This window comes from Trifolium pratense, linkage group LG4 (assembly GCF_020283565.1).
Source record: "Trifolium pratense cultivar HEN17-A07 linkage group LG4, ARS_RC_1.1, whole genome shotgun sequence".
NCBI classification, from domain to species: domain Eukaryota; kingdom Viridiplantae; phylum Streptophyta; class Magnoliopsida; order Fabales; family Fabaceae; genus Trifolium; species Trifolium pratense.
The window spans coordinates 38,183,375-38,195,066 of NC_060062.1; the positions used below are offsets into that span (position 1 = coordinate 38,183,375).

The 11,692-nt window shown below is 32.9% G+C and overlaps 1 protein-coding gene across 2 annotated transcripts; it reads left to right on the forward strand.

The window, feature by feature from the left end:
- The first annotated feature begins 4,114 nt into the window (after positions 1–4,114).
- Positions 4,115–10,183, forward strand: LOC123882178 (protein YIPF1 homolog). Of its 2 annotated transcripts, none has more exons than XM_045930987.1 (6): positions 4,115–5,220; positions 6,193–6,232; positions 6,345–6,434; positions 8,311–8,476; positions 8,667–8,940; positions 9,640–10,183. In XM_045930987.1, the coding sequence occupies exons 1-6, from the start codon at positions 5,164–5,166 to the stop codon at positions 9,829–9,831; spliced, it is 819 nt and encodes a 272-aa protein (XP_045786943.1). In that variant the 5' UTR covers positions 4,115–5,163; the 3' UTR covers positions 9,832–10,183. The 2 variants fall into 2 exon arrangements, with proteins under 2 accessions (XP_045786943.1, XP_045786944.1); XM_045930988.1 differs by having other exon boundaries at positions 4,995–5,220; positions 6,378–6,434.
- The last annotated feature ends 1,509 nt before the right edge of the window (positions 10,184–11,692 follow it).

Here is an 11,692-nt window from a genome sequence, read left to right on the forward strand (position 1 = left end):
CAAAGAGAAACTTGAAGCTGGAATAATCTCGTTTCCCTTTGTAAGATCTGAATTGCAGTTAGCTGATGTTCTCACTAAAGGAGTGGCAAGTAGAGTGTTTAATGAGTCTTTATTCAAGTTGGGAATGTGTGATATCCATGCACCAACTTGAGTGGGGGTGTTAAGAAAAATCAAATGTTTTATTAGTATATTAAAGTGAAATATTGTGTTAGCTATAACTAAGGAATTTGTACAGCTGTGTTATTATGTGTATAGCTATCATTCCCTTAACAGAGGGAGAAATTATAGGGCCCTCCTTGTATATATGTTACGATGATCAGTGAATAAAATAATAATGAGAATTATTACTTACGGCCTGTTTGGTGCGCATGATATGATAGAGATAGGATAGGATAAGAAGCTGGATAAGGATATGATAGGATAGTGACATGATAAGCACATATCCTGTCATGTGTTTGGTGTACACATGATAAAAACAGAGGATAGCATTATTTTATCATATCATATGTTTGGTGCACACTTGATCTTCACATAATACGATAAATGTTTTTATTTATTTATTTTTTGTATTTTTGTTTTAATTAACAATAAATGTAGTAACAAAATTATTCTTATATACCACAAAAAAATCTTATAAAATAGTTTCATATAATTGCACAAAATAATACATTGATAAATTGTGCTATAAAAATTGTTTCCAGAACGATTTGTAAATTAAAAAATCATAAAACTTAAGGTAGAAGAGAGAAAATAGATCTTTCTTATTGTATCAACAAAACTAAAAAATAGATCTTTCTTACCACCGATGGCAATTTAGCACTTATGGGGTTTCACATATTGCAAGATATATACAATGGGCGATGAAGATAAAACTCAAAACGATGGCAAGTAATTAGGAAAACAAACAAACAATGTCATTTTACCCTTTTCCAATCAATAATTTAGGAACATAAGCACCAAATTTAAGAATTAAAAGTATCTCGATTGGGAACATAAGTGCAAAAAAAAAAAAAATTAGGGGGAAAAATTGAAAGGTAGACACGAACAGAAATTGAGAGCAGGAGCAAGGAGATAGGGATGTTGTTGATGGAAAAGAGTGGGAGAGAGGAGACGATTTTGCAGAGAGTGAGAATCGAAAGAGGTCCTTTGAGAGATAGAAAATACGCGCCGTGATAGTGTTATGCTATCAGGTTGCTAACCCAACTAAAAATAAGGATAAGAATAACAAAGAGCCAATAGGATAGGATTAAAAATTGGTTAAGTTTATCTTTTCCTATTGGTGCACCAAACAAAGGATTTCAACATGATAGGTTAATTTTATACTACAAAGTTAATATTTTGAATGTTGTGATAAACTCTCAATTAGCAGGAGCAGAATGACAAATTCAACGGTAACACAATGGAACTACTCAGTCGTAATTTGGCAAATGAAGGATTGACGAATCCAAGATTCCTTTTCTGACTTCTGTGAGTATGTACACACACTCTCAAATGCAAAATAAAAAGGGAAACGGGTCAAGTTTTGGTCGGGGCCAAGGGGGCTTAGTCACAGGACGACTTCTAAGCAACTAGATCTATTAACAGGAACTTTTTCAAAAAAAGATCTATTAACAGGAACTGGCTTTTCCTTCATTTTTATCTATTAATGAAAAGTAGTTCTAGATTGATATTCAAAACTAAATCTTTTCTTTAATCTTTTACTTTTTGTGCATATCACAAACATTTCTGTGAGGCTAAACAGAAACAAAGTCACCTGTATTGATTTACCAGAAAATATATCAAGACACAATAGTGAAAAATAAATGAATAAAAATTGCCATAAACACATTTTAACATAAGCCGTAAAATGTAAAGGTTAGGGATTCAGTTACTAATTTTCAGACCTCTGAAGGACCAACATCAATGAAGAATCCAATCATCGGTGAAAACTCCTTTCCATCTCTGCAGGAAGCCAAAAAGAAAATGAAAATAAACAACAATACATCAAACAATCAATAATATATATTTTAAATTAGCACCACTGATTCTAGCAACTGATATAACCAATGGTTTGATCCAAAGTTATTTCACAAAAACGTACCACATCATACAAGATTAACACACTTATATTTTGTCTGTCTTTATTTAATTATAGGACTCCACATAAATCAACAGGATTGTGATACGAACTGAGTGACGCTAGAAACACTCTTGCATATATTGCATAACTCTCTAACACACACTCTGACTAATATTCAGTAAGATTTACGTGGATCCCACCTTTTAGGAATGAATCATGGCAACAACAAAAAATGAGAGCCATGTGATTTAGAAGGACACATTTCAGTTTCTTTAAGGGCCTTTTTGAATTGGCTTATTTGAGCTTATTTACTGACGTACACACTTGTGAGACCGTTTGAGGGAGCTTATGAGCTTATTTTCATAAGCTCTCCAAGATAGCTTACAAAAATAGCTTGCAACTTATATGAAAACAGTTTGACTTTATTTATCTTTTATTATAGAAATAGCTCATACACAAACACTTAATTAAACCGTTTATCCAAACAAACAAGGCCTAAAATACTAGAGAATAATATTAGGGAGAATATTGCTAACATTTTCTTATTAAGAAATAAAGAAATAACAATTAAGAAGTAAGAAAAAATGAATTAAACAGAATTAAGCAGAATGATCAAACCTGATTGATGAACTATAGTAGACAAAATGAGTACCAGAACAAAATAGTAGAAAAGCAGGTCCAACAGAGAACATCTATAAAACAAAACAAAATAGTAGAAAAATAAAAAATAACATTCTATTAATAAAGGTTGATTTTTTATACAATTACACACCACAAGCTTCAAAATTTCACTCAATTTTCACATTATAACAACTTTTAAAGGGAAAAAAAAGAGAGAACAAAAACTTGGTAATCGACAAAAATGGCAAAAGGGTACGTGTATAACCTCTTGACGTATTTTTTTAATAACATATAGAAATCATTAACGTACGAGATTTTGTTTGATTTCTGCATATTGGAATACGTGCGGTAGTCAACTGGATTTTATATTTTGGGACCGAGAAATTTTTTTGGCTTAAATGTAGTTTTACCCCATTTGTTTTGAAAAATGCAGAATTTTACCCCCAATTTTAAAATGCAGAATTTTATCCCCCTATTTTATAATTTGTTGGATTTTGCCCCTCACCAAAATTCTGCACAAAATTATTTCTGAGCTTCAAGTTCAAAGCTTTGCACAGAACTTAATTTGGATCAATAATTCACCAAACTGGTACCGAAACGACCGCAATCAAGTTAGTTTTCCACATAATCAAACTCCACTAAATTTGGAGTTATGGAGAGAGATTAATTACCGTTTTAGTGAATGTTTGTCCAAATTAATTATCGTGTAACTACTACTGATATTTTCGTCATGCCTCTCACCCTGTAGCTCATTTTTGAATAGTATTTACATGTATGGAAAGATAACGAAATTACCCTTGTTGACATTTCAATTTAGTCGAATTTAGAGTTACGATGTGTTCGGTAGACGATGTTGAATTTGTGGAAATCTAACTCGATTACGGTCATTTCAGTATTAATTTTGTAAATTATTAATCCAAATTGAGTTTTGTGCGAAACTTTGAACTCGAGGCTCAAAAGCAGATTTTGTGCAGAATTTTAGTGTGGGGCAAAATCCAACAAATTATAAAATACGGGATAAAATTCTGCATTTTAAAATAGGGGGTAAAATTTTGCATTTTTCAAAATAAGGGGTAAATTTTTTTTATTTTTTGGTCAAAGTCAATTGAATATTTTAAGAATGAAAAAAATATGTAATTATTATTTATTCCAAAAAAAGAAAAGAAAAGGTGTGTCGTGTAGGGGTGGACAAGGCCCGAAAAACCGGCCCAACCCACCATAACCGGATAAAAAAACCGAACTGGGTCGGATTCGAGCGGTTAAACGGGCCAATGGGTCTGAAACACGGTTTCTATTGACTAATCATGACCGGGTTCGGTTGAGTGAACTAGGACCGTCGGTATCCAAACCGACCCGTGAATGTATTCTTTGAATGCATAGTAGCTGGCAACGTTCCTTTCAAAAAAATTAAAGCTGGCAACATAGTAACTTTGATTTGACTTTAAACAGAATAAATATAATTAATGTATACATATTTCCAAATATGCACAATTAGTACATTGTTTTTTAGAAAGTACTCAATGCAGACATTAACTTTACATCACAAATATTTAATAATAATAAAGTAGTAAAATTATTAGTCTCTTATTTTCATCCCTACGGTTCTGCATATCAATTATATTGTATATCTATCAACACAATTCAATCTCTCTTCCTTTGAGCCATTAAAAAAAAAAATCTCTCTTCTTCCTTACTTCTTCATTACAACTTACAAGCCTTACTGGTTTTCTCTAGCAATCAAACATGACGAAAACAATTAAGTGGGGAAATCGCCCCTTCCTCTTCTCTCTTCTCTTCATATTTTTTTCCTTCTCAAATGTCAACTTGTTTTTATCTTTTTTGTAGTTTCTGTTTGAAGTTTTCATTTTTTCTTTTTAGATGGTTGATGTCTTGACATTTGATGACACAGATCTGAAGTTTTTTTTTTTTTAATTTAGTTCATGTTTTTGTTTCTAGTTTCTTTTTTGTTTGTGTTGTCTACAGATCTGAGTTAGTTTATATTAATTTTTTCAGTTTTTGTACTTTGATTTTAAGTTTTTCTTTTCCACGAATTCTGTAACCCGTACAAATCCATCCGGGAACCCGCAAAACCGATCGACCCGAACCCGTATAATCCGTAGGCAAATTTTGGGTCGACATGGACTATAAAGTTTCACCCGTGGATTGGGTCGGTTGTATGTTTTGGGCCTGAACCGACCCAAACCGACCCATTGTCCACCTCTAGTGTCGTGTGCGTGTGCTCCCCGTAGAGTTGAATTGAAAATGAAAGGTGCCAGGTGGGTTAGAATCTTGTGAATCAGAGCCTATTTTATTTTATTTGCACTCTTTTCTCCACGTTCCTTCTCAACTACGAAAAAGCTACAGTTTCTTTCTTCTTTTTCTTCTTCTATCTAGGTCTTCATTTCTCCGATTCCGATTCCGATTCGGAACCTTCCAATGCTTGTTTGAACTAATCACAATTCATTCGCATTGCATTCTTTTCAATGGAAGATTCTTCTTTCACTGGTTTACCTACTAGCCACTTGCTCGGTTCAGTTCCTGTAAGCTTTTTTTTTTTTTTTTTCTTTTTCTTTTTCATTTTCCTTTTTTTATCTCTTTAGTTCGTTTCTTGCATGCTCGATTATGTAGTTCAGAAATTCGATCTTGTTTTTTTGTTTAAGTAATTGATTTTTGAAATTTAGTATAGGAAAAAATATCGTGGAAATGGAAAGAGGAATTTGTGAATATAAAATTCGTTTTTAAATTAAGTAGTAGAACAATAGAACTTGATTTTCCAGTGTTAAACTTAAACATGTTTTTTTATTTTATTTTAATTAATCTTGGAGCATTTACTTGATCTAGCTTACTTATGAGTTATGAAACTGAATTAGTATATAATTATTTTTTACTGTTGTGGTGTTTTCTTGTTAATGATGGATTATGAGTTAATTTTCGGTCTGTTTGGATTGATTTATTTGAGTTTATTAGCATTTGTAGATTGTAAGTCTGTTTGGGAGAGCTTGTGAAAACAACTTATGATATGTCCATAAACTGTTTTCAGCTTATTTCCATAAACTCTCCATGATAGTTTGTTTATGAGAAGAACAGCTTCCAGCTATGTGAAAATATTTTGACATTTATTTTATCTTTTGTTATATAAATAGCTTACGCATAAGCACGGCCCGTTTGGATTGACTTATTTTTTAGCTTATGTGAAACAGCTTATGCAAAATAAATAAGTTTTTATGTATTATTATAAGCTTTTCAATGTAGTTTATGAAAAAAATAGCTTATAAAAACACAATTTTTGTTAATGAAAACTTATGAATTAGCTTAAAAGTTTATTTATTTGTATAAGCTATTTCCACAAATCCAAAGGGCCCTTAGTTAAGTTGAAATAGCTTATATGATGAACGTTTGTGCATTAAGCACCAAGTTAAGTTGTGTATGTATCCAAATTCCAAACATGTCCTATATATATTATATACACATTTTCTAATTTGGTTAAATACTGTTGGTTTTTGTTTTTTCAGGCTGTCATAGTTGAAGAAGATAAAACTACGAAACATGTGGGTATGGCGTTATGACATTGAATTTTTGTTTCTTATAATGACAAGTCTATAATTTCTTACTTCCCTAGGTTTTCAGTTTTCTTGAAACATATTGCTTGTAAATATAAATGCAGTCCCTGATTCAAAAATACAAATATTCCCTCCAGCCGCCAATGGAGGAGACAGAAGACCCGGAGGATATCAAACAATCGGCACTCCTACAGGTACGCTATCATTGACTTTATTTTTGTTTTTAATTTGACAATATGTTTGTATTTCTTCCATTTACTCTGTAATGAATTAATTGATGACTCGTGCGATAAGAGTTGTATTTTATTAAGTTGTAGGTAATCTTAGAAACAATTGATTGAATTAGAGATGTCAAGCGGATACTCTTTTTTTTTGCATGAAATTGCATACAAATTTTAATGTCCTGCATCATCTTAATTAGTTCCCTCCCACTTTCCTTTCAATCTTTACTGGTTTGAAATTGTACAACAATAACCAAGCCTTATCCCGCTAAGTGGGATTGGCTACGTGGATCAAACGACGCCATAATGTTGTCATATATCATATCTCTACCCAACTCATTTATTGTAGAATTAAAAAGACAATTATGATGCAATTCAAGCCTTTACTCCACTATAGATTGAGGGAGAGAGTTAGCATATTCTGTAATATCTTTAATTTAAAATAAAAAAAAAAATGTAATATCTTTAATTTGTTTCTCTTGTAACCTTACTTATACTTTCTTTTGCCTTTTGAAGCCAGTTTTTTTTTTTGAAGAAACCAAAATGAGATATATTAACATAAACAGCCTCCCCAGCACAAGACGTACCGAGGAAGACTATACCAGTTTACAAAAAGTCAATAAGATACAATCATAATCAAATCATACAAGGCCCAAACACAACAATGGATCAGACCACCAGCTATGGTAGTTTGAAGTTAACGTGATACTCGTTGTCTTCAACCACCGAAATGAGAAAAGCTTGATCTTATCCAATTAAAGATGAGGTGTGCCTGTTGAGCCTTTGAATAAACGATGATTTCTCTCTGTCCATATCACCCAAACACAAGTAAGCCAAATAAGCTGCAAAAAAGACCGACGCGCTCGAGATCCACCTGCTGAGGCTGTAAACTGGACAAAATGATCACGCAAAGTAGTGAAATCCACCAAAGAAATACCAATCCACGCGTGAACTAAGTCCCAAAGAGATCTAGCAAAACTACATGAGAGAAATAAATGATGGGCCAATTCGGCCGCTCCACATCCATGTTAAAGTAGAACCGTTTCGAAGCCAGTTTAAAGTAGAACCGTTTGACTATGGCTGCCTTTTAATTTATTTATTGACTTCCATTGAACCGTTTGAAGCCAACTCATATTTTCACCCTTTTGCCTTGTAACTTTATGCAGTCTCTTAATCAAATAAACTTTAACTTTCTCGTTACACTTGAGTTGAAGGTGACTCTTAAAAGGAATTATTGCTGATTAATTTACTGATATATATTAATTTCATTTTTGTTTATTTTATTCTTGTTTTTTCCAAAATATGACATATTATCAAGTAGATTTCTCTTATTACATCTCAATCATCAATTTCCTCTTGTTGAAACAAACAAAACATTTTACAAGTTTTTGAGTTATTTTATTCTATTTTATCATATATTGTATGCACATCAGTTTAATTTTTGAAAACAAGGATGTGTGCAACTGTGTAGTATCTTCCAGGCTTCCATATACCTGCAATATCAAACGTTAATATGTTATATATAATTTTTTTATTTTAATGTAATTATGTTCACTGGCATTAAATGCAAGCATGCTTTGTGAATGACATTGTCACCACTTTTTGTCGCTATATTCCACTAGTAATTGCATATCTCAAGTGTAAAGGTTTTAGCAGTTAATCCAATTGTTTTTATTGATTTGTTGTAGTGATCTGGGTATATTTACATTTTTTACCGAGATTCACACCCATGTTGAGTGTCGATTTGAATCTGTCATCAGACCTGAAAATAGCTTCCATTTGTATTTTCATTGTCAGTTGAGGATATCATTATGTCATTCATTAATTTCTGGTTTATTCATCCATGCAGAAACCTTTGAACAACAACCAACAAACAACTGGAGAGGATTTTTTAGTGTCTCATCTTACTCACAGTATTTTGATGTAGATACAGATGCGGTTATGACCAGATTGATAAGTTCCTTAAATCCAGTTGGTGGTGATTTCTTCAGCAAGATAGATGCCAACCCTGATTTGTATGTTCTGTTTTTTGTTTTTTACTCCTGGGGCTTCTATACTTTCTATAATCATAATATAGTTACAAATTATAATGTGGGAATTTTTTAGCATTTTTAGGGAATTGCTCGTCATTTTTCTTCCAAAATGCATAAATTGTGCATGTTAATGACTATTTAATAATAGTATGATTTTTTTATGTTATTATAGATATGGGCTTATATGGATCTCAACAACATTGGTTTTTGTACTTGCCTCGGTTGGAAATCTTGCCACATTCCTCATGCAAAAACATGGAGAGAGCAGTACCTCATGGAGCTTTGATGTTAGCTATATGAATACAGCTGCATGGTCTATCTATGGTTATGCAATAGTGGTCCCAGTGGCATACTACTTCTTCCTTCAGTACATGGGTTCAAAGGCTAGCCTTATAAGGTTTTGGTGCATGTGGGGATATTCCCTCTCCATTTTCATCTTCTCTTCAGTAAGTTTCTGCTTTCTCCAATGTGACGAATTCTTAATTGCTTTTACTATGAAATAATAATATAGCACAACTCTATTTTACACATGTCAAGTGTGGAAGATAGAGCCTAGAGTCTTGAGACCCTGAGGGGAAAACTGGCAGGGACACTGCCTTGAGGCCCTCAACAAAGTGAGGAACTCCTCGATCATTGGTTAAACGACCTTCAGGGCTAAACTCAAATCCCTGATCATACAAGTAATAACCATTTAAAACAAAGGTTCATGTGGTAATAATAAGACAGCAAATCAAAGGATGGATTGGTGTCTTAATAATAATAATAATATTTATTGTACTGGTTGATGAGCCTGATAATAACCTAATGCAAGAGAAACCCTTGTAGTTCCAGAGCGATGCTGTGGCCCAGAAGAGCATCTTGTTCCCAATAAAAGAAATCTCAAAAACTGCCCTCACTCTACTCCCAGTCTCCCATTGTCTCCTTTCCGTAATTCTCCCCCGTGACAAACTGACCACATCATATAATAGATCCTTGTTCTTCAGCTGAATTGTTGGGCTTAGACCCAAAACCCAATATCCTATCAAGTATCAACTGAATTTATATTAGCTGTCATAAGAAATTGCATCACTTGCTAGCTTATTATGCTTTAAATTTGTCTAGTACTCCGTCTTGCTATCTAACTTATATTACTTGGATACTTTCAGTTTTTGTTGTTAATTCCAGTTGAGTTTCTACGGTGGATCATAACACTCCTTACTGGTGTTGCGTCAGCTAGCTTTGTTGCCTTAAACCTCAGGTCTTACATAGAAGGCAATGATCTTTCAGCGACAATTATTGCCGCATTTGTCTTGCAAATAGGTTTGGCAGTCTTCATCAAGGCTTGGTTCTTTGCATAGGAAAATGCACAGGAACAGTGAAGAATAAGTTTCCAACGATACCATTGTTAGCTCGCTCCATCGGCTACCTTTGTTCAAGATGAGTGTGGAATCTCTGCATCAAATTTGGCTTGTTTGTGTGGATTTATTAGAATGGAATTGGGATGAATTGCAGAGTAATGTGATTTCTGTATCAGCTTGGTCTGTGTCCGTAATATTTTGGCCTAATGCTTTGAGAATGGAATTGAAGTTTAAATGTTTGAGCTTCTTGCATATCTGTGTAAATATACCACGTAAATCTCTTTTTCTAATAATCCATGTAACGGTCTTGTAATGTCCCAATATTTACAATGATATACTATTTATTACGAAATACAAGAATACATACGCAAAGGTTGTATACAACATAAAAATTATACATAAATCTATATATAAAAAAAAAAAAAATTATACATAAACAATCTAAGTTTGATTTTACATTTGTTAAAAAAAAAAAAACTATTTTACATTGTTATACATTAAAAAAAAAGTTATTATAATGTGTTTTATGTAATGATCTAGCTGGGTCCTTTATTAAGATGTTTTCTCTCCCGACCCTTCGCCTTTCTTTTCTACCCTTGAATTTCCGTTTTTGCCCTTGAGGTACTTCGGTTTGTACGAACCGAATTTTTTTGTCATGCTCAAAAAATTCGGTTAATAAAAACCGAAATTTTGTGTTCCACATTTTTCTCCAGATTTTCTGCATAAATTCAGTATCAGACCCTCAACTTTTACAATTTATTTGAAATACTAAACGATGTCCGATTTGAGTAAACGACCACTCGTTGGAAAGCTTAGGGTGTCAAGATTACAAATATAATTTTTGTTTTGAGGGTTAACTATCCAATTGATTCAGTTTGACCAAATAATGGGTATTGGTACAGAAACAGAGTAGAAAATTTTCTCAAACTTGTAGGTAGATTTTCTCATACTACACTTAATGAAATTTAACAATTCCGATGTCAATCCTGTAGTAAAGTTTGTCTTCTTTACACTAGATTAAAAATTATTAGCATACGACTTATATTCAGAGAGATATGCTAAATTTACCACAGGTAGCTCTACACGAATTTTTACATAAATCTTTCTTCTTTTTTCAACATTTATGTTATTTCGGTTTATATAAACCGAATTTTTTTTCCATGTTTAAAAATTTCGGTTTATATAAACCAAAATAATTTGGCAAATTTTTTTCAAACCGTAAGGGGTAAAATGAGATTTTTAGGAGGTATAAAAGAAAGGCATGGGGTCGGGAGAGAAAACATCCTTTATTAATTTACATTGTATGTTAGTGGGCTAGTTTATTGTGTAGTTACCGGGCCTTCTTACTAGTTCTGGGCGTTTGCAACTAAGTATTAAAAATTGCTCTTTCAGCCGCCGCATTGCTCCTAGGCCTCCAAAAATCTACAGATTTTAATGAAGAGTAATGCTAGGGACACACCCACTAACACACTCTTTAAACACACTCCAATAATATCAAGACACCTCACTCACTCTCTTTGTTACTTTACCGGATAACCGGTTGGACAAGTTGAGAGTTTTTTTTTTCTGTTTTTTTTTAATAACTTAACTATCGTCACCCTCCCCAATTTTCCAAAACTCCATTGATGCTATCTATCGATCTGCACTGTATCTATGTAACTATTGCAAGCTCCTGTAACTATTATTTTTGTCACCCCAATTTTGCTAAGAGGTGATGGATCTAAATCTGCCAGCGAACCCTTTCATTCATCTCCTTCCATTCACTCTAAATTCAGAAAGATCTAAATCTTCATTTTCCAAATTATGACCTCATATCCTTCAATTTCATAATGAAATCGTTTTGAAACACATATTCTATTTT

What these genes read in the sequence shown, in the direction of transcription:
- LOC123882178 (XM_045930987.1), top strand. Translation starts at nt 5,164, where the DNA reads ATGGAAGATTCTTCTTTCACTGGTTTACCTACTAGCCACTTGCTCGGT. An exon ending in ACTTGCTCGGTTCAGTTCCT is followed by an intron (nt 5,221 to 6,192) that starts GTAAGCTTTTTT and finishes TTGTTTTTTCAG; the next exon opens with GCTGTCATAGTTGAAGAAGA. An exon ending in CCATTTTCATCTTCTCTTCA is followed by an intron (nt 8,941 to 9,639) that starts GTAAGTTTCTGC and finishes GGATACTTTCAG; the next exon opens with TTTTTGTTGTTAATTCCAGT.